At 37.5% G+C, this 24,352-nt stretch overlaps 1 protein-coding gene across 1 annotated transcript in view; it reads right to left on the minus strand.

Annotated features, from left to right (window-relative positions):
- The window catches only part of LOC149799365 (uncharacterized), a 72,624-nt gene that overhangs the window by 21,579 nt on the left and 26,693 nt on the right, over positions 1-24,352 (minus strand). The window contains exons 8-12 of the mRNA XM_089958690.1: positions 20,257-20,423; positions 14,753-15,601; positions 7,297-7,338; positions 6,834-6,910; positions 2,161-2,341 (exon numbers count right to left, since the gene is read on the minus strand). Of these exons, the coding sequence (XP_089814816.1) occupies positions 2,161-2,341; positions 6,834-6,910; positions 7,297-7,338; positions 14,753-15,601; positions 20,257-20,423 (1,316 nt within the window). The remainder of the gene's footprint in view (positions 1-2,160; positions 2,342-6,833; positions 6,911-7,296; positions 7,339-14,752; positions 15,602-20,256; positions 20,424-24,352) is intronic.

Raw genomic sequence — 24,352 nt, forward strand, 5'->3', positions numbered from 1 at the left:
TGCAGACCTTAATGAAGATGCAATTATTGGATGCAACCTGATGTACCCTTGTGCACACCACGGACAACTATTAGATGCAACCTGATGTACCCTTGTGCACATCATGGAAAGGCAACTAATGGATGCAACTTGATGTACCCTTGTGCACATCATGGAAAGGCAACTAATGGATGCAACTTGATGTACCCTTGTGCACATCATGGAAAGGCAACTAGTGGATGCAACTTGATGTACCCTTGTGCACACCACGGACAACTATTCTATGCAACCTGATGTACCCTTGTGCACATCATGGAAAGGTAACTAATGGATGCAACTTGATGTACCCTTGTGCACATCATGGAAAGGCAACTAATGGATGCAACTTGAAGTATCCTTGTGCACATCATGGAAAGGCAACTAATGGATGCAACTTGATGTACCCTTGTGCACATCATGGAAAGGCAACTAATGGATGCAACTTGATGTACCCTTGTGCACATCATGGAAAGGCAACTAATGCATGCAACTTGATGTACCCTTGTGCACACCATGGACAACTATTCTATGCAACCTGATGTACCCTTGTGCACATCATGGAAAGGCAACTAATGGATGAAACTTGATGTACCCTTGTGCACATCATGGAAAGGCAACTAATCGATGCAACTTGATGCACCCTTGTGTGCATCATGGAAAGGCAACTAATGGATGCAACCTGATGTACCCTTGTGCACATTATGGAAAGGCAACTAATGGATGCAACTTGATGTACCCTTGTGCACATCATGGAAAGGCAACTAATGGATGTAACTTGATGTACCCTTGTGCACATCATGGAAAGGCAACTAATGGATGCAACTTGATGTACCCTTGTGCACACCATGGACAACTATTCTATGCAACCTGATGTACCCTTGTGCACATCATGGAAAGGCAACTAATGGATGCAACTTGATGTACCCTTGTGCACATCATGGAAAGGCAACTAATGGATGCAACTTGATGCACCCTTGTGTGCATCATGGAAAGGCAACTAATGGATGCAACTTTAAGTACCCTTGTACGCATCATGGAAAGGCAACTAATGGATGCAACTTGATGTACCCTTGTGCACACCATGGACAACTATTAGATGCAACCTGATGTACCCTTGTGTGCATCATGGAAAGGCAACTAATGGATGCAACTTGATGTACCCTTGTACGCATCATGGAAAGGCAACTAATGGATACAACCTGATGTACCCTTGTGCAAATCATGGACAACTATTCGATGCAACCTGATGCACCTTTGTGCACATCATTGACAAATATTTGATGCAACCTGATGTACTTTTGTGCAAATCATGGAAAGGCAATTAATGGATGCAACCTGATGTACCCTTGTGCACATCATGGAAAGGCAACTAATGGATGCAACTTGATGTACCCTTGTGTACATCATGGAAAGGCAACTAATGGATGCAAATTGATGTACCCTTGTGCACACCATGGAAAGGCAACTAATGGATGCAACTTGATGTACCCTTGTGCACATCATGGAAAGGCAACTAATGGATGCAACTTGATGTACCCTTGTGTGCATCATGGAAAGGCAACTAGTGGATGCAAATTGATGTACCCATGTGCACATCTCCGAAAGACAACTAATGGATGCAATCTGTTTACTTTTCATCATAAGTCTGTTTATTTAATGATTTTGTCAACTTTTTACTTTAACAAATTTTACTAGGTAACTTTCAGCTGTGGCTATGCAACCAGAAATATGCTGATGTGCCATTATACGTATACTGTATACACTCCCTTTTAAATCAAGTCCAATTACAAACTGCATGGACCAAAATCTGCTCTTGCAAAATGCAACTGCAGAGTGGGTTGATGCAACTGCTTCAAAGTAATCAGTAGAATATAGACCCTAATCTTCTGGCACATTCTGCAATGGCAGATCAGGGTCTATTTTATTTGTTAGGATTAATCAGTAGTATGTGATGGCAGATCAGGGTCATGTTGTTTGTTAGGATTAATCAGTAGTATGTGATGGCAGATCAGGGTCTATGTTGTTTGCAGTTGGACCTGACTTATAATCGAGTACACACATTTAACAAATGACCATTTTATGCAAAAACTTTAAATAGATTCATTCTATTACCTGAACCAATAAAACTGTAATTATACTAACCTGGGCATCAGTGAATTGAAGAGAAAAGTTTCCAATAACGGGTGAAATCTCTGTTATTGTGTCATACAGACAAGGTCCTGACACAATACTTGGTAGATACAAAATGTTGGGATGGCAAAACAGAGAGGGGTTTCCTGTATCACCATTATCACAGCGATAGTTGACAGGAACAGTCACGATGCTACAATGAATCAAAATTAATAATACCAGTAACATAGTATTTTAGTAATTAATTTTTTTTCTGTCAATAATGAAGTCACTGAGGGCAAGGTTTACATAAGCAAGACTGATTCTGGTTACCCCCCCCCAACCAAAAAAAAGCATTATTATATCTGAACAGGCTTAATCCTGGCTTACAAAGTGAAAGTATTATAATGAGATAATAGGGACGATTCTAACTGGTTTAACATAATTTAATTTCAGCAATTTTGTGGGCATCAATTTTCATGAATGTGCTCAAAGCAAATTTTTTTCAGTACTTAAATTCATGGCTTTGGTAAAGATTTCTTACTGTTGCCACAGAAAGTTCAAAGTTCTAGGAATTAATAAATCTGTAGTTATCAGCCACTATAAAATAAACAAAAATTGATAATTACAAACATTTTTTCTGACAAATTCACAGTACCATATATACACACTTATAAGTGAAATCCAACAGCAAACTGCACAAAGATTTGCCATTGCATAACATGCCCACAGATCTGGGTCTATGCAATTTGTTAGGAGTAATCAGTAGAAAATTGATCCTGATCTGCTGGTCCACTATGTGATGGCAGATCAAGGTCTATGTTGCTTGCTGTTGGACCAATATGTCAGCATATATCATAAGTGCTTCAATATTGTTTGCAGTATTCACACACTGGAATTTCACATTTGATTGACGACAGATTTTATATTCTAGTGTGAAAAAAACTGAGTAGATTCTTGGTTTATAATTTATGTATTGAATAATTAATCATGTTGTTGTTGTTGTAGGGTTTAACGCCATTTTTCAACACAAGATAGGCTATACATGGAGGCCAATATAGTTGGTGGAGGAAGAACCCTGGAAAACCCCGGAAAGAACCACTGACCCACGAGAAGCTACTGGCAGGCTTTCTCATGTACCAATGTTAGCCTAGCCTGAGACTCGAACTCACGCAGACAGAGGTGAGATGGTAGTGATCCGTAATGGTGAGCGCTGTAGACCACTCAGCCACTCGGGGCACTGATTAATCATGTAAAAAGGCGGTTATGATCATGTGGTTAGCACATGGACCTGTGGTTCCTGATTTAAATCCTGATGCAGTCTTATTTACTGATATATTTTTCTAAGTAGTCTACCTAAGTCTAACTGTAATTTGAGATACCCATCCAAAGCTGATCATTCTAACACAAACAATTGGAATGACTAAAGTTTTGAGTGTGTGTGTGATTTGGATTTTAACATAATGTAGTATCATCAATTTTTGTGGGGGACCAATTTTCATTGTTTTCGTTGTTGCCCCAAACCACAAATTTAAATCTCCAATGAAAAATGAGCTATATAGAATGATGACTCCTGTTTTCTTACAGTGTTTCATTCCTAGAGATTAATACAGCTACTAGTATTTGATAAATTGAGGTCAATATTGTAATCTGGTAATTAAATGTTAGTTTTTACACGTGTTTGTTTTATTTTTTATTTTAACCTTTTGAAACAAGAATTATAAATCATTTTATATTGTTTCAATGCACATGTTATAAAAGGTATCCGACAGCTGTAATTTTACACCCACTGCCTTAAATCGATATGTGAGGTAAGTAAGGATAGAGAGAAAAAGCATAAGGTATTCAAACAACCGTAATACTGAAAATGGAAAAAAAAAATGATACAAAATAACAGTATATAAAAATTAAATTTAATACTTATTCAAATTCAAGTACAACTATTGCTGAAACATTTAAATCCATCTGAAAACACATTTCATTTTATCCATGCATTTTGAATCCAAACAAACAACAATGCTGTAAAATACTATAACTATTTCTTCAAACACTATTATTAATGAAACACTCTGTATATACACTAATTACAGCTGAGAATTAAAGCTAACACTTCAAAGATATTTTGACAAAGCCACAGTATCAACATCGTGTCAATCAAGTCTCATGGTACTCACAAATGCTTCTCAGGTAAATAATCCCCAAATTGCTGAATTAAACAAGTCCAGCTTTCTGAAAAACCTCTGATAATTAGGTCCGGTCTTTCACTCATTGTCATGTAAGCTGCAATTATCTATTCAGCATGAATTGGCTTGATTAATGAGGTTGCAAGATTTACTAATACTGTGCACTGGTCGTCACCAGTAACATCTTTTTCCGTAGTGGCGTCCATGACCTGTTTAGCATACCACTTGTGGAAGTATGACTTTAATTCTTCTTTGTACTCTTTATTTACTGTCAAGTCTAGTGGTTGAAGTTGGTCTGTACAAGAGGCAGGCACAAACATTAGCTGCCTGGTAAGCAAGCGCCTGAGCCATGTTTGGAGCTTCTGATGGATTAGGAAGTCCAGGAACCAAGGGTGTGTGTGTCTAAGTTGAATTTTACCAATCTTAAACCACTGTGTTAATGCCATAATTGTCAGAAAGTACCGATGGTGCAACCTGATGGACAGTGGTTTAAATAAGAGATCATTCATATGTACTTTAATATACCCAATTGGCCTAGTGTTTTTGGCTGCGTCAGCTTCCTTTGATTTTAGCACTCAAACGAAAAGATGGCTAAAGTGATTTTGAAAGGTGTTTTATTTGTGCTCATAGAGATGGAAGTATTGTTTTAGTGTTGTTGGCTGTGTCGGCTTTGACTGATGTTATTCACTTGGTTGAAAACATGGTTAAAGTACTGAACTTGCCGGTCTTTGATTTGTGCTCATACAGGTAGTAGTATTGTTTTAAAAATCAAAGTGACTGCCGTTTGCGTTGGCATAGTTTTATTCTTTTGTATTCTTTATTTTGGGTATTTGCAGAGGTTACACCATGAAATTAAATACCTTCTAATATGCAAATTTTGACAGGCAAAACCAAAAATTTAAGTACCCACGAAAATGACACATACAAAACCATGAAAATTAAGTACCCACGAAAATGACACATACAAAACCATGAAAATTGAGCCCAATGAAAATAAATGTTACTCTAGTAGCTTTAACAATTTTATAGTGATGTCCAGCACTGAGGCATCATGCCACACACATGACATCATGTCCCACCCAGTCACATTATCCTGACACTGGGCTAACCAGTCCTAACACTAAGCTCTTAATGCTGAGTGCCAAGCAAGGCAGCTGCAAGTACCATTTCATATAATTGTTTGCTATGACTCTACCATGGTTTGAACCTGTGACCTCCTGCAGCCAAGGCAGACACTATTACTACTTAGGCCACCGTAGCGTTCCAAGAGTTTTAAAGAAACTCTCAATGTATGCATGTCTTCTCATCAGCTGACCCCCTCCCAGACACATATCTTCCTATCTGTTAGGAATGTCTCAGCTGCTATTCAGAGATCATAAATCCCACTGCTTTAGTTTATTTGTCAATAGTTCATCACATCATTATACGAACACACTCGACTTCAATATCCTATGGATGCTTGAATTTAGTGGTCATATTGCATTTTCAAGCATGTCAGTGACAGAGCTCAAGCGCCTAATAAATGAGAAAAGCTTCAAGTAAAAGTGCTTTGGCCTAATTTACATATCGTAGCCAATATTTGTATTTAATTTTATACAGAAACTTTGGTGAAATTATATGTCAACACGTCAGCCAACAGAGGCATGAAGCTGTTTTCCTGAGCACCTGCTTTTGTGTATGCTAAGCAGTGTGCAGTGTGTCAGATGTTGATGGCAAATAATAGTCTTCTCTGTGGTAAGAATGACAACCTATGCAAGTAAAAGTCCCCTCCTGTGGTATTTAAAAAGATGTTGGTGCCTATCACCACCACAGAGCTTCTCTCGCATACCCTGGAGAGTATGTTGTTGTTGTTGTTGTTCTAGGGTTTAACGCCATTTTTCAGCACAAGATAGGCCATATATGGCAGCCAGTATAACTGGTGGAGGAAGAACCCTGGAAAACCCAGGAAAGAACCACCGACCCACGAGAAGCTACTGGCAGGCTTTCCCACGTACCCACGCTATCCGAGCCTTGGACTCGAACATACGCAGACAGAGGTGAGATGGCAGTGATCCGGAACGGTAAGCGCTTTAGACCATTCGGCCACTCGGGGCCCCCTGGAGAGTATGTACAGACAACAGCCCATAATACTTGATATAAGAGACCATGGCAGCAATTGGCAGATAAATAAAGAATGATTCTACAGGATTTGCTCTGTGCATATTTTTGCCAAAAAATACTTGTAATCTTTGGGCTTTGCCCTTGGTTAAACTTGTTTCATGTACTCAGGCAACTATCTGCACACAGTCAAGTGTGTAAAGTCCATACAATGACAGGTAAATCAATCTACAGATGACGTCAATTCACCAATGGAAAGAAATTAGCAACTTCTAGAAGGTAATTATGCCTGACTGTGACACTGATCACAATGAATTAAGTTTCATCTATGCAGCATTTCAAAAATGTTCTTTCAGGAAAGACAAATAAATTAAGAATGATGCTTAGAAATGGTTTATTTATAGATTAATGTGACAGTATTCTCACCGAGTCTTTGGCTTGTGACAAGCTGCACTAGCAAGAGGCACAAAATCCTCGGTCATCACTGCAGGTGAGAAACATACCTGCAAAAGAAAACAAATACAAAACTAGATTTTTGTTTTTAAAACATTGTAGCCCCCACCTCAAAGTTGAAGTCAATTACACACACATATATATGGAAAAATAAGCTTAAGCATATGTACATATATGAGTGCAGTAAAACCTGTCTTGAGAGACCACTGCTATGAAAAACCACCTGTCCTGAGAGACCAGGTTTTCCTTGAACAGATTTTTTGGTTATATAGTGTTATGACCTGTTATGAGAGACCACCCGTCTTGAGAAACCATTATATTTTGGCAGAAGGAGAGGTCTTCCAGAACAGGTTGTACTGTATATATGGTAGATCATCATCATGATTTCCAAATCAATATAAGAGACAATAAAAAGGACAAAACTAATGAAACTCACCGGACAGCAATATGCAGACTCTCTATTGTGCTGGACGGACAGCTGAAGAAAAGAGTTATAAGGGATAAAATATTGGAAAAATAAGCTTAAGCATACATACAATAAATCATGATTGTTGTTGTTGTTGTTGTAAGTGTGGGTTTAACACAAAAAACAACAACCTAACACTTACATAAGATGTTAAATATCAAAATAAGGAATAGTGTAAGAAATACAAATACATGGACTGTTCCATTAAAAAAATAAACATACACAATATCCACGGGAAAGAAGATGTTTAAAAAGACAGCAATGCCAGAGGACTCTGAATACTCAAAGATTTCATATATAAGTAATAAATAATACAAAATTCTACATTACATTTATATGGGTGACTACACAGTGCAAGGGCCATCCGTATGCATGTCTACCAGACAAGCCCTAAAAGAACTGTGTGCATGTTTTCAGTTTATCTTAACAAAGTTTGACTAAAACATGTTGAAAAAGATCTATAAATAAATCCACTTGCCTAGTCAGACAAATAAACCTAAATTTAATCAAGGGAAAGATTCTTTAACAGAATTTACCAGATGAGGCTTTTAAGTTAGAATTAATTTTAAACAGGGATCAGTCTGCTCTCCCTCCTGTAACAACTTATAAGTGCTAAAGAGTGAAAGCAAAGCGCTTGTATGAGCTTGACCAAAATAAAAGGAAACAAACTTCTGGTAGAAAGCATGCACTTTCAATGAACAAAGTTGGCAATATTCTTGAATGAACATCCTTATCATTAAAGAGAAACACATTAGTGATGACTTAGCTTTAGACTGATTGGGAGTGTATGGAAAATTTACTTAATTTCCAGAAATAATGTTCTCTTGCCATTTCATTTTGGGCAAGTAAATTTTCATACCCTGTTAACAAAATATGTCTATACACCAAAAGAAGCCCCTGCCAATGTGATGCATTTAAATGGCAGTTACTTGACCTAAATCATCAGAACAAAGAGCCTCACAACAAATTTGATTTCAATCCACGAAGTTCTTCAAAAGTTATTTAGCACAAACAATACTGAAATGCAAACTTCAAAATCAAACAGCGGACATAATAATAATGTTGCAAGAAAATGGTGAGAAGTGAATTGGACTTTCTTAATGTAAAGCTTCAGGTCCTTCAAACGTTCTTGAGCAGAAATGAAAGTGACGGCAAAGTTTCAAGTCAAACAGGGCCCATAACTCCATTATAGTTTTGCCAGTGAACATTGAGCTCAAAAAGTTCATGTCAATAATGATTTCCTTTCAATCCATTAAGTTCTGAACAAATAATAAATTTGTGATGGGCATGAAAGGAAGAGAATGTCCTGACATAGGTAACGACATAGCCCCTGAAATGCTAGTAAATATGTTATTTCAACATCTGTGTATTGGTATTTGGAATTGTGTTATTTCAACATCTGTGTATTGGTATTTGGAATTGTGTTATTTCAACATCTGTGTATTGGTATTTGGAATTGTGTTATTTCAACATCTGTGTATTGGTATTTGGAATTGTGTTATTTCAACATCTGTGTATTGGTATTTGGAATTGTGTTATTTCAACATCTGTGTATTGATATTTGGAATTGTGTTATTTCAACATCTGTGTATTGGTATTTGGAATTGTGTTATTTCAACATCTGTGTATTGGTATTTGGAATTGAGAATAAATTTGTTCCAACTGTTGTTGCAAATGTAAGATAAGTATCATAAGCAGGCAGATTTTTAGATCAAAATATAAAATTAAAATATAGTAAAACTAATTCTAATTATGCAATACTTTCTCACGTTTTTGGTATGTTGTTATTTGCAAAATGAGCACCGACAGTTCATCTTTTTCATATATGACTGTTACATCAGGACAGTGGAGCGGGGTGGGAGGAGGGGCATTTGACAATAGCTACAAGTAAGTACTGCATAATTAAAGTAAGTTTTACCCCCAAAAAAACTACATTTTAATAGTAGCAGCAGTTTACCCAGAGCTATGGTTTCGCTGAATTTGTCAGGAAGGAGGGTTGGTTGATGCTCCATTAAACTGATAAAAAAACAGAAAATGGAAAGTAGTCCCCATTGGTGGCAGGGTCCCTGTTCTGGAATGTTGGTATTTCTTGGGGCTACCTATTGTTCAGTAACAATGGTACCCATAGACATTATCCGTGTGCTTTCTTGTGATAACAAGCGGAGGTAAAAGGAAGGAAAGGTAGTATGGGGATACCAAAATGATGTTTTCATGATGTCATCAAAGGCTTGACAGGTCTGCTCTTTTGATCATGGTGACAATCCATCATGAAATACTGGCAGCTGAAATGACAACAGCACCCTTGACAGGGAGGAAAAGAGGCTTCCTACCTTTACTTTTTCCTTTGGATGCTTTAAAATATAAATGAAATACCCTCACAACACATAAAAGTCTACCTGTATCATCTGCAGCTCAGATTTGACTGAGACGGGATTTCTATTGGTAGCTATGGAAGGTAATGGAGTTTGGCTAAAAATCTCGGTTGACAAATGAGAGAAATCACATCATAATTCCCATTTAACCGGAGACAGTTAGTGTCAATCGATAAGACATAAATCTCACTTCATTGTCTCGCTCAGGAGAGAGCAAGTAGAAAGTCTTGAGAATGAGAAGAAGCTTCAGTGATTCATTGGGGATTTTGGTTAATGACGATAAAACACAAAATTCCATCTAGGCATAAGAGAGTGTGAGACAGGTCTCTGCAGCTCAAAATACTTAATAAGATCAGCAAGGTGCGAATCCAAACCAATTGCTGTGCCTTGAGAGAATTTAATTGTGTTTGAAATGGCAGCTTTATAGCCCCTGATGGTGGATACACAGCCATTTTTGTTCTCAAAGAGAAACAAAAGGAAACCAGCAAAAGGAATTATAGAGAGCAGCTAGGATCAACATATTTCCTACTGTACTTATCACAGAAGATTCTCCACCTGGCATTGTACACAGTGGATGTAGAGGCTCTCATGGCCCAAATGATGAAACTGGCAACTCAGCCTGAAAATTTGTTAAAGTGGAGAGATCGCTTGAGACAAGCCAAGTGTGAAGGTGGAGATCTTGTGGTCTGCTGTGGAGGAGGAATCACTGGTGTTGCAAAAGAAGATCCCTCCTTTGATGAAAAGACCTGGGTAGAGTGATCAACAGGTCTAGATGATCGCTGAACCATGAGTGCTAAGGCCAAAGAGGGGCTGTGAGAATTACCTGAGCAGTGGAAGTTCTGACTTCTTGCAGAACTTGAGGAATCAGTTCGAAGGGTGGGAAGGCATAAGTGAACAGATGATCCCACTGGAGACTGAATGCATCCAATGGATATGCTTCTTGATCCGGGACAGGTGAAACATAAAATGGAAGTTTGTTGTTAAGCCTAGTTGCAAAAAGATCCACTAGGGGCCTTCCCCGCAGCAAGAAATGGGACTCTAACAAAGCAGTGAAGAGTCCATTCTGTGAGGATGGATCTGCCAGTTCTAGAAAGACTGTCCACCAGAACATTCTTCTTGCTTGGCATATGCCAAACTCTGTTATGTTGTCCAAGGTGGCCCAGTGTAGGAGGTTCCATACTTCCACACAAAGAGAAGGGTCATATAGCCCTTTGATGTCGGAGATAAGCTACGATGGATGTATTGTCAGACGAGACCATGACACATCGACCCCTTACTCTGTCAATGTGCCCTTGCAACACTAGGCATACAGCCTTCATTTCTAAGTTATTTATGTGGATAGATGATTTTGATGGGGTCTAAAGCCCCAGCAGAATTATGCCCTTTGGTTCTAAATGAGTAACCAAACTGTAATCTAATGCATCAGCAAACAGATAGGAGTTGGGTTCAGATGCATGCATGGGGACTCTAATCATGAATTTGTCCTGATTCATTCACCACTGCAAACGGATATGAAATGCTGCTCCTAGAAAGATTAGTTTTGATAGAGAATCTTTGCGAGGTTTGAACCTTGAGAAAAGGAGGAACTGCAGAGCTTGCAAATGAAGACATCCTGATAGAGCCAAGTTGGCAGCAGCGCTCAAGGTTCCCAGAAGGGACAAGCACAGTCGAGCAGACAAAGCCTTTTTTTGCTTGTAGTTGTTGGGTCTCTAACAATGCCAGGATTTGATCTATCTGATCCCATGGAGATCCAAGTTTTGGTTTGTGTGAAAATTCATCCCAGCATACACTAAGTCTTGCAATGGAAAGAGTCCTAATTTCTCAAGGTTGGGCAGAAGGCTCAAATGTGACCAAGAGCGGTACAGATCATGATGAAGGGACTGGATTTGAACACTGTAAATAAGCCAGCTGTCAAAATACTGGAGAATTGGTATTCCCAGTAACCAGAGGTATTCCACCACTATTCCCATAAAATGGAATTGAAAAACTTCCTGGTCTAAGCAAAACCACAGATGATTTTGCTCTCAGCAAAATTTCTTCAATCGTTGAAGAATGAGGATGGAGGAGAAGGTCTGGCTGTGGTTGAGCAAGAGATCATTTCCAGATCGGAAAGGATCTTTTTGGACTCTGTCACAGGTTTTGTGCACAAGGCAGGGGATAAGAGGGGATAGACTTCATTTATTGCCTTGCCAAAAGACCATATGTCTTCCACATGTAACAGATCAAGGAGCAGGCATAAGAGCATGCATCACTCCATGTCAAACTCACTAGAGTCGACCAGAATGGAGATGGCATCATTGAGGATGCTCTGAGATGGAAAGTGTGTGGGTATCACTAAGTCTCTAGGAGGTGAAAATGGTATAGGAACACTTTGCGCTAAGCCCGTAATGCAACACGGTGAGTAGGGGCTGAAGGAACAGCATGAGTTAGAACGTCTGTCAGTCCTGGAAGAAGTGATGCCTCAAGCCTTAAAAATAACCAAGGCCAATGAGGTGAAGGGCTACACATCCCATAGGAATTCACTGGGATAATAGGAAAGAGGGGGATACCAATCCAATCCCCTTGTCTAGTCTTTTCCTGCTGATTAGACTTCCAATGTTCATGAAAAGGTAGTAGAGGGTGGAGAGGAGGGAATTTGGTCCAAACTCTATCCCCATACCATAAGGTCATAATGTGACAATCCGAGGATACAGGATCGTCAACTGATGCATCATGAAGGAAGGTATGGTGCTGATCTGTCCCAGTGGGAGGGTGTGACACACTACCTTTGACAGGGTGGTGGTGGTGTATCTCCTCCTCAAAGGGAAGCAGTGGCCCGCTACAAGAAGAACGGTGCATATCCACCAAGATAGGCAGTGACAGGCTATGGTATAGGTGGTGCATATCCTCCACAACTGGCACATTAAAAAGTGAGCAGTGCATCTCCTCCACAAGTGGCACATTAAAAAGTGAGCAGTGCATCTCCTCCACAAGTGGCATATTAAAAAGTGAGCAGTGCATCTCCTCCACAAGTGGCACATTAAAAAGTAAGCAGTGCATATCCTCCACAAGTGGCACATTAAAAAGTGAGCAGTGCATCTCCTCCACAAGTGGCATATTAAAAAGTGAGCAGTGCATATCCTCCACAAGTGGCACATTAAAAAGTGAGCAGTGCATCTCCTACACAATTGGAGGCAGCAGCATGCTATGAAATGAGTGGTCTGCAACTCCTCCTCCATGGAAGGCAGCAATACGCTGCAACATGGTCGCTGTATCTCCTTAATAATGGGAGGTAACGACATGCTGGGTGGGGTATTCCGGTCAGAAGACTCATTAATTTCAGTAATAGAGATGCTGGTTAAATTCCAATGAAGAGAGAGAATGAAATTTCTTCTTTCTCTGAGTCTGCAAGATTCCAGCTTTCAGGAGACCATGATTTACAAAATGTACATTTTTGTTTCTTCTATATTTGGAACATTTAATACAGTCATGCTTTCCCACAGACTGTGTTAACATTGTTCCTTTATATAGTATATAAATTAAAATATAATGTCACATATAACTCACCTTGTCTTTATGTACCGTGAATGGAGTAAACCCTGTGTTTTCTAGAGATGTAGTAAACAGTAGTATAAATTTACCAGTCTTTTTTCCATGTAAGAAAAGTATACAACTTTTATTGAATAAATTAATTATACATACAGACAAGAGTAGAGTGAAAATTCAACTTGTTGAATAAAATATTTAGTATAGAAAGCGCATACAATGTGGTTCCTGTAGTGTCGATCTAGACTGAAGAACACATAGCGTATAGTAAGCAAGCTGTTAAAATTTGTTTACTTACTGGTACCTACATATAAAATAATTTTGATAGTGTTTCTGATGCCTGTAATCGAAATAACTCCAAGTTCCTGAAGGAACCGAAACCAGAGGGAAAAGGTTACCCCGTGAAGATTTGGAAAAAAAATAAAGATAATGTAACACCATTAGAGATAAATTATTGAAGAGGCCAGGCTGAAGTTGCGGTTAAAAAACACTGCTGCAGGGCAAATTTTCTCTGGTAAATTGGGCACACACCTGAATAACATCAATGTCCTTGAAAATTATTCACTCTAAGGGAGGATGTATGCACAAGAAATGGACAGTGCATTTTTGGGCATGAAAAAGAAAGCTAAACAATTGCTATGGGAAAGCTATTTCTACTATTAAAAATAGTTTCATTGAAAACCATTTTCAAGGAATTGCAATATAAAATATCAAACTAAAATGGGAAGTTTAGTGACTGCTGCATACAATTTACTCATTTGATAATTCTTATTTGCTGTGTCCCAGTCTTAATTATCATATACACTCGAGTCTGAGTGCAAACTGCACAGAACCAGATCTGCTGGAGCATTATACAATGGCAGATCAGAGTCTACGCTATTTGGAACTGGACTTGACAATATATATATATATATATATATATATATATATATATATATATATATATATATATATATATTCATCACTAAACAATTTTCATGAATTTAGCAAGATGCAATCAAGATCAATTGTACTCATGCCATTAGTAAAGTTCACACATATATACACATTGCTAAAAAAGCAAATTATGTCACAAATATTACTTCTGAATTCTCAAAGTCTGACTGATGGCGATACATTATGTTTTATGGTAGTAAATATTATTTGATACCTGTCTTCTTATGCATATAATTACTCATGATTATCTGGTCAATTTTTCACTTTATTTTCAATCACTTTTATGGTGCAGTTAAGTACATGAAGAATCCAATGTTTTTATATTTCTACACAGTCCAGTTGCAAAATAAGTTTTAAAAGATTTCCCCATTCCAACTTATATGTATCTGCTGTAATTTTATGACCAGCAATTTAAATAAAATTCATTAATTGATGAATGGGGATACGTATAAAAAAATCATAGTGTTTCAGTGGCTGGATATTGAAGTTCCACCTGAAGTACAAGGGGATCGCAAGCTTCCTCCATTGTACTTTTGGTCTTGACAACAATATCCAACAGTACAAAAAAATATAAACTGTTATAGTTAATGTACCTCAAGACAAGTTGGACAGAAAGTTCCACCACAAGCCATGTGTACCATTAGTTCATTATCTGTCAACTCCTCCAGACATATTGCACATGACCGCCATTGTCCAATCTCTCCTTTTGAGGACTCTAACAGTGTCTCTTGGGATTCCACTAACTCTTCTCGTGATCCCACCAGGTCTTCCTGTGACCTAGCCACAACCTCCTGTGAACTGATGCTAGTAATGAAGGCTGACTCGTCCCCTTCAGGGGTCAGGGTCACCAACAAAGATGTGCTGTCAGCGACCCCCCATTCTACCAAGGGAGAACCTTGAGCAGCAGATGAACTGCTCACCTCATCATTCCATCCCCATACTGTTACGTCTGCATTCTTTCCAACTGGATTCACACCAGACTGGTCTAATAAATCTTTACTTCCTGATATGTCTGCATTCTTTCCACCAGAATTTATACTGGACTGGTCAAATAAATCTTTACTTCCTGAAGAAATATCTGCTTCTGAATGACAGTCTGAAAAAGTTGACTGGATCTCCTTCTTTTCATTTAAAAATGACCCAGTACTGTTCTCTGCCATTTCAACATCACAGTCTGCATTTGTCTCAAATGTTGTACTGTCTATACCAGTTGTTTCTGTAAGCATGTCTGAAGAAAACAAGTCCATGTTACTGAAAATGTCATTATCTGTTTCTGGATTTTGGTCCGTCTTTGAGATCATGGAATCACCTGTAGAGTCAATAATCTCAGGTCCTGTTAGTGCTTGTGAAGTCATTTCCCCTGAGATGACTGATGCCATCACTTGAAAGGCATAGAGTGTTCTGTTGGAATCATTTATATACCTGACTAATGTATTGTCCTCCTAAAAAAGATGAAAAAGAAACAGTGGAAAACCAGAATTGAAGTTGGTGCTCAAACTTAATATAATGGATTCATGAGATGTGGCAAATTTAAGCAAAGTCATTTAAGCACAATATATGGGTTACTGTGACCTTCTTTTGTAATGATGGTTTAGTACTTGTACAGACGGACCACTCCGGTGGCCTATGTGGTTAGAGCATCCACCTTGGATGCAGGAGGTCACAGGTTTGAACCCCAGCCAAGTCATACCAAAAGACTGATAGAAATTATATTAGCAGATGTCTCGCATAGCGCTCAGCATTAAGAGGTTAGTGTTAGGACTGGTTGGCCTGGTGTCAGGATAATGTGACTGGGTGGGACATCGTGCTACATGTCTGCGGCATGATGCCAGTGCGCTCGACATCACTATAAACTGCTACACTGAAGAAATTGTAGCATTATGACTGAATTTTTTTAAAGCTATGTTAAAAATCCAAATCATTCACACTTGTACAGATGCATCCCCTCCTCATTTGTCACGACTCCAGTTATAACAGGATGTATACAGGGTGCTGAAAATAGGAGCTAAATGCAAGAAGAAATGATGTACATGTACAAAGTTAGTCCGCTTATCCCCATCCTTTAGTGGTAAATGCAATAAAACCCTCTCCAAACCACTCCCTAGCACTTACAAAGAAAGACTAATTGAAATGCACTGAGACTATATTTTGACATGATTTTACATGTAAACACGCCAATGCTCATGTCATGGGTAGTACTAAAGCTCACCACTGCTTCATTAAGGCATACTAAAAAATTGCCAAGATACATTAATAGTCATGAATTTTTTTTAAAAGGGTAGACTATACAACAAAATCTTTAGGACTGAGTCGGAGGCTACATGGAACAAACCACATGATTACTGAAACTTATGTTATACACTTAAGTGAATTCACTATTTGTTTTGTGGGATAACAATTGTGTTTTAGATTCTGTGGTTGTTACAAACTAAAAATTGAATGACCTAATGAACAATAATTCTTCCATGGAAAAAACAGGACCACTGTTATGAATATTTAATTTGCTTTTTTGTTAGTTAGTATCATTTTATTTTATTTCATTATATGCTACTGTAACGTAATTTTACATGCTGGACTTGACCTTGTCCAAAATTGAGTTCATTTCTGTTTGACCCAAATTGACTTTTTATTTTATTTTATTCATTGTAAACAACTAATACACAGCTAAATTATTCTCTATATGTATGGGTCTAAAATCAGTATTATTATTAACACACGAGGTAAATATGTTTATTTGGGTCAAGGTCTTGGAATTTCCCAAGTGAATTTTACAGGTTATTGTTTTTATTTTGTAAACATCAGGTTTTTCCAATTAGGTAATTTAAAAAAAAAATAGAAAATGCTAATTGTGACCTGAGGTCAAGTAGTGAACTATATATAGTGTAACTGAGAGGATTTTATCAGTTGTTCAAGATCTAGCACCTTGAAATTGTATATTATGTTGTGTCCTGTTGGGCTGAATTTTATTTCTTCAAATTACTGAATTCAAGTGATTATTTTCTCTGGAAATACAAAAGTGTTCTGATAAAATACTTGGATAAAGACATTCAGTGGTATTTATCCTGAATTCAAACCTGGAATTATATATCTGTCATTCAACAAAAGACTGTTGGCACATCAACAGACTAGGCACTATAACAGACACATAATCACCGTCAGTTTTTGGATTTATTTGAAGAGCATAAACTCATAACCCTACATCCTAAATTAACAAACTGAAGTACAGTAGTGCCCCCTCCTGACGCACCCCCGCCCCCGGACCAGTGGCCACCCACTTCCTATGGCCAGAATAACTTGGCACTGATGAGTTTGTATTCAAAAGTACCCCTTAAGAATCACCACCCATCTAACTTGACCAGCAGCCAGCATATTAGTACAAAAATGTAAAATGTTCCCATCACGAGCAACCACCTTTTTCAAATGTATCCAAAACAAATAATTAATTCATATCATGACGTAAGGTAAGTAATCAGATTATCTCTATCGTCAATACATGTCTCCCAATGTCAAGTTTCTGTTACTAAAAGAAGTGTATACTAGGTACATGTAACAGATTAATATTGTATCATTGTGTATAAAAGCTGACGTTTTCAGGAAATAGGCTCAACAATGTAATGTTGAGTTCTTCTCTTTCATGATTACACCCAGACGTAATTGTCAAGATCATAACAGGGTCAGCATATGCTAAAAATAGATTTTGTGCATTAACACAGAGAAATTAACCTTGACCGTGAATAAAACAGGGTACCAGACAAAGACACAAAAACCATGTCACAACACATTTATGAAGAAGGCATTTCATCCACTCAAAGGTTTCATCTGCATAAATGAATCACATACAGTTAGCAATATCCGAACAAATCATTACCAAACATTAACAGGTCATCATCTAAACGGAGACATATTATTTTAGAAGAAAGTTGGTCATTCTGCTCGACGTCATTGGGTGAGGTGGGGAGAAGGGACTTGCCGAACAATTTTATGTAGAAAAGACTCGGATTAAACAATTTTATGTTGAAAAGACTCGAATAAACAGCATCGTAACTGATAAGGAGGTTATTCAGCAGCAGTGGGAAATTAAGCAAATGGAAAGAGAATTATGTATGAACCAAGATTTAAATGACGTTTTGAATAGCTTTGCAACACGCATGACAACAGTACCCACTTCCATATCACGCTTACACCAAGAATAAGAACTATTAATGTATATTTAGTTGAAATAAGTCTATTATTATAACAAGAAGAACATTTTAATAATTAATGTTACTACTAAACGAAGATATTAAATGAAGATATTAAGTGCTTTGAAACATGTAGCTTTCTAGCTACAGTAGTCCCCCTCTTGAACAGCTCCTCTGACCAGCGGCCACCCACTCCTTACGGCCAGAATCCGTTGGCATCAATGAGTTTGTGTTCAAAAGTACCCCTCGCAAAAGGCCACCCGGCTAACGCAACCAACGGCCAGCATATTAGTGCAATAATATAAAATTTACCCCTCACAAGCGGACGCATTTTATTTGAATATGTATCCAGAACCAGTATTTTACTCATAACGTGTGTTAAGTAATCCGACTTCTGTTTACCCAATGTCAGGTTTTCGTTACTGAAAGAGTGTTGAGTAAAGTACATTTACCACTAAGGTTAATATTATATCATTTACGCCTCACGAGAAGCCAAATTTATTCCATAAAAACCAAGAAAGACTCAAATTTTAATCCATACAAAAGGGTACGTACATGTAATCCAATTAGCCTTACTGCTGTGTTATCATAAGATGTCCGGTTTAGTCACTGATAACTGTTAAGATTACAATTATTGAACAGTAGTAACAGCTGAGAAGTGGCAGTATCAATGTACAATACCCAAGTCAGCAGGAAAATAGTTTGATAGCCTTTATGGCTTCCCTTAGTAAGACGTTGAGCTTGTTCACTTTGATAATCAGTGGCTATTACTACTGACAATAATTGTCAAAATTACAAATCCTAACGTCAGCGAGGTCAAGTCTGCGTGATGTTAATGGTACATATCGAAGCCGTTTTGGCTTCTCTCACTTAGTGTAAAGAAACGTATAAAAACAATAGGGTACCAGACTGTGACTAATGAATCATGTGACAAGATCACTTCCTTTAAAAACACACGGCAATTTGTTTAGATGCATACAAAATTGTTTTATCAGTATTGTAGTTGGCAACATGAATAACTTACTGCAAAAAGATCAACATGTCATCGAGGAAAAGAAAAATTATCAGTTTAGAAGAGAAAGTGAAAGTAATTCAACTGACCGAGGAGGGGTACTCGAGGATCCTTGCAGAAAACTAATGTCAGGAAGACTCAGATAAACAATATCGTGAACAATAATGAAACAATTCTGCAGAAGTGGGAAGGTGAAATGGACAGAGAAAGGAAGATTGTTTGAGCCAGGAGACGTTTGTATCCTGATTTGAATGACAAGAAAAAGCAGCAATTTTGTCAGTTGAATTGAGATATGACGACTTTACTGCAAGTAACGGATGGTTGCACAGATATCAAGTGTGCCACAATATTAAGTGTTCTGTCTTTAGTGGAGAATCAGCTTATGTTAATAATGAAGTTTTCGAAGATTGGAACAAAAGACTAAACAATATATGCAGGGGATATGACAGCAAGGATATTTATAATGTGACAAGACTGGTTTGTTTTTTAGACTGTTACCAACAAAGTGACAAATGATTTGATCCATAACATAATTATAAAGACAGTTTTAAAACTATATCAATGTTTATTCATAGCATTCTTTTGAAAATGATGACACAGTTTGTTTTACATTTATTTCACATGCATGTGATTGTTTAATGAAAATATTAAATATTTAAAATTAAATGTACTTGTGACTTTCTTCATATGTATTTACTATTAGCATTTGTCATCCCCCTCTAGAAAGGCCACCCGCATTATAAGGCCACTTCCCTGCTGCATTAGGGGTGGCCTTATAAGAGGGGGACTACTGTACGTACATTACATATACTTCTCACAACAAATTTACATGGGCAAATGAAGAATTTAGTTGTATTTTTTAATTTCTAACAATGGTGACACAATCTGAGTATCTAGTGCTTACCAAAATTCTTGAGATGTGCCAATCTAATACTTCAGCCATTATGAGGTCACATGACTCTTGACCAATCTGAGCTAATAGTTCTTGTTTAACATTTTGAACTCTATCTTGTACATGCACTGTCACCAGATACTTGACTGGTTCTGCATTGTAGGGAACAAAAATTACACCTGAAAAGAAAGAAAACAGAACAAATGTCAATTATGATTAATTAGTTTCATGGTGATTCCACTAAACAGCATGTTATGCTTGTAAATGACATTATGATGATATCACTTTCTGATTGAGGATGTCAACTTTTGCAAACTCAACACTTACTGTGCAGTATGAAATGACATATTAATTATCTTGACATTTAATACTTAAGTGTACGATAGTGACAACAGATGCCAACCCTCTATCGTGAAAATCTGTAATCAGCCAAAAAATCTGTAATTTGGGATAAAATTTATGTAATTTTCAATATCAAAATCTGTAATCAAATATGTAATTATCCAATTTAATAAGTTGTATGCATATATTGGGGTAATTGCTAGACCCCATAGGTTAGCAAGAAAATATAAAATTCACTTTGAAACGGCAAATTTATTTTCTGCAGATCGGATATTCATCTTTTTTCTGCACAGCAGTTGAAAAAGAAGTGGAACATTATGCTCCACAAGGAAATTAGTAGCAAGGCATTCATAACAGCATCCATGTGTGATAGTGCCAAAGCAACCTATGCTTGCTGTACTGGAGAGGCTTTGATGTCTTGATGTGTGTGTACTTGTCATATCTTCCATCATGATTCATGTTAATGTCAGAGTCACATTCCTTCCAATATCAATGAATCACCTCTAGGTGAATACATGGCCATTCAAGCATGTACTCAACCCTGAATTCTGAAGTGCTTTATTTGATTTGAGTCTGACCACTCATACACCGCACTGCACCAACGAACTAATTATCTGGTTATGAAAAACACCATATCTTTTGAAGCCTTCATGCTTGTATCAACCATATCTGATAGAGTAGCTACATTGGAAAATATGCAGAAGTTGACTGGTTTACACATACTGAAGGAGCAAAACTGTGTTAGGGACAAGCTTCGCACTGCTAAAAGAGACTGCCATAAAGCTGTGAGGCTTTGGCTCTCCACCAGATTCACTATTCATAAGCAAATCTATGAAGCTGCTAAGAAGAATGTCACAAATATAGTCCATGTAGCGAAATCAGCCCACTACATTACTAAGATCATAGAAAGTTCCAGCTGCAAAGTGCTCTTCGAGATTACTAACAAGCTAATGTCAAGGAACAAATCTACATCACTTCCAGGTACCTTCTCTCCAGTCGACCTTCTGGACATGTTTGCAAATTTCTTCCGTGACAAAGTACACACCATTAGAGATAAGCTTGACACCACAATTTCAACTGACTCGTCACCATATAGTTGGGATACAAAATTTAAGCAGCAACAGTTAGCAGCATTTAAACCTGTCTGTTTGGATTTTGTAGGTACAATCCTGATGAAGAGTGCACCAAAGTCATGTGAACTTGATCCAATTCCAACATCACTGCTGCTTGAGTGCTTAAATCCAGTATTGCCTTCACTAACTGATGTTATTAATACCTCTCTCTCATCAGGGGAATTCCCATCATTTTTCAAAACTGCCATTGTAAAGCCTCTGCTGAAGAAACCAATACTAGACCATAATGATTTAAAGAACTACCGCCCAGTTTCTAATCTCCCATTCATATAAAAGATCTTAGAAAAAGTTGTTCTATCCCAGCTTGGATCTCATCTGAATTCAAACAGTCTTTTTAGCAATGAACAATCTGCATATTGCCCTTGCCACAGTATTGAAACTACTCTTCTAAACGTAGTTAATGACATTCTCTCTGCTTTAGATAGCAGAAAGATTACAGTCCTCACCCTCCTTGATTTGTCTGCAGCATTTGACAAAATAGACCATGATATATTACTTTACAGTCTCCAGCATGTATTTGGCATTTATGATACAGCCTTACTGTGGTTCAAGTCCTACTTGGTCAACAGGACACAAATTGTATCTGCAAATGGAATACACTCCAGCCCAGTTGATCTATGCTGTGGTGTTCCACAGGGGTCTGTTCTTGAACCTGTTATCTTCATTCTATACACTCAGCCACACTCAAGTGTCATAGATCATATCCAGTGTCTCACCAATTGTACACTGATGACACCCAAATATACAAATCTAGCCACCCAACTGAAGTTGATGCTACCATCCAAGGTGTAGAGAGGTGCATTTCTGATGTGAAATCATGGATGACATGTAACAAGCTACAGATGAAAGATGATAAAACCAAGACCATTCTGATCACAACACAAAGACTTTATCATTCACATCCTTTACCTCAAACAATAAATATCAGCAACACCAACATTAAATTCACACAATCAGTATGAAACCTAGGTGTTACTCTGGACAGTACTCTCACATTGCACCAACATGTTATGAACATATGCAAGGCTGCATATCTTGAGCTGAGACGCATCAGCTACATTTGCACATATCTTTCAGTAAAACACTTGTGTGTTCATTAGTACTTTCAAGACTGGACTATTGTAACTTAATTCTGTCTGGTTCTTCTCAATATCTACTCCAGAAACTTCAAAAAATTCAAAACAAAGCTGCTCGGATCATACTTAGAGTACCATGATCACAGCACACCTCACCGCTGCTCTGTACCCTACACTGGCTATCCATTCAATCCAGAATCAAACACAAAATTTGTTCTCCATGCTATCTTTCACTGACGGACTCTAGTCCAACATACCTATCCGACCTCACACATATGTACACACCAGCAAGATACTTATGCTCCTCTTCCGACAATCATATACTCATTATTCCCACTATGAAAACAAAGTCATATGGACAGAATTCTTTTGCATACCAGGCCCCAGCAATGTGTAATGAATTGGGATTACTGCCCACTGAACTTAGACACAAAGACACTGATCGCATTCAAGAGTGCTCTCAAAACTCACTTATTTCAACTGTAAGAACAAACTTAAAGACCTAATAATGTTTCCTACCTTAAATATTCTCAGCATGTTTTTTGTTTTCTAATTTAACGGTGTTTGTTTTTGTAATCATATCATTATATACGTTTTTTTATCTTATAGGTGTTGTCTAATGTTGTAAAGCACTTAGAGCTTCTAAAGATTAGGTGCTATACAAAGTCCTCATTATTATTATTATTATTATTATAAAGCATTATAAATGTGGCTAGAGATAAAGACACGTTCAGCATTTGATTATAAGGTTCCATCACAGTGATCAAGTACTATTGTGTCAAATGGCAAGAAATATCCTGAATTTGGTCCGAAAGTAATGTTTATATTGGTCCAACACACCATCATACAACCTGAACTGTGCGGAAACAGTACAAACACAACACTTTGGTCAAATTCTCACTATAAAACACTCAAATACAATAATTATCTAGAGGTCAAAGCTACCTCCATCAGTCTTAAAATCTGTAATTTTTACTTGAATCATAAGATAACTGTAAAAAGGGATCAAAATTCAAACAAATTAAGGAAATTCATATGGGTTGGCATCTCTGGTAGTTCTATGAACTCTAAATAGCTGGATACAATATGAAGCAGTTGCACTTCTCATTAAATAACTGAAACAGAAAATTAATTATACAAGTATAATGTTCCAATCCTGTGATAAATAATCAAGACAAAAGAAATTACATGAGACTTTGGGAAATTTTTAGCAATGCACAACCTGCTGTAAATTGGATGCACTTGGAAGCACAGGTTTTCTGCAGTGCTACACTAATGTGATCTCAATCATTTTGTTAAACAAAAGAAAAAAAATTATTTCACCAATACACAATTTTCTTTATTTGTTTGATAAGACGAATCTATGATCTTCAATCGGCGCAAATTTTATGATTTTAAAAAAAAACCACAATTGGCTGACGTAATTTTCCTATATATTTTTAATACATGTATTGAGTATTTAGTACTTTAATATCCACAGCAATCAAGTCCAATGCATAGTGGCATAGTGAAAGGCTCATTGTCTGACAATATGCCATCGCTTTCATCTGTGAGAAC

This window comes from Sinohyriopsis cumingii, chromosome 5 (genome assembly GCF_028554795.1).
Source record: "Sinohyriopsis cumingii isolate HCF-2022 chromosome 5, ASM2855479v2, whole genome shotgun sequence".
NCBI classification, from domain to species: domain Eukaryota; kingdom Metazoa; phylum Mollusca; class Bivalvia; order Unionida; family Unionidae; genus Sinohyriopsis; species Sinohyriopsis cumingii.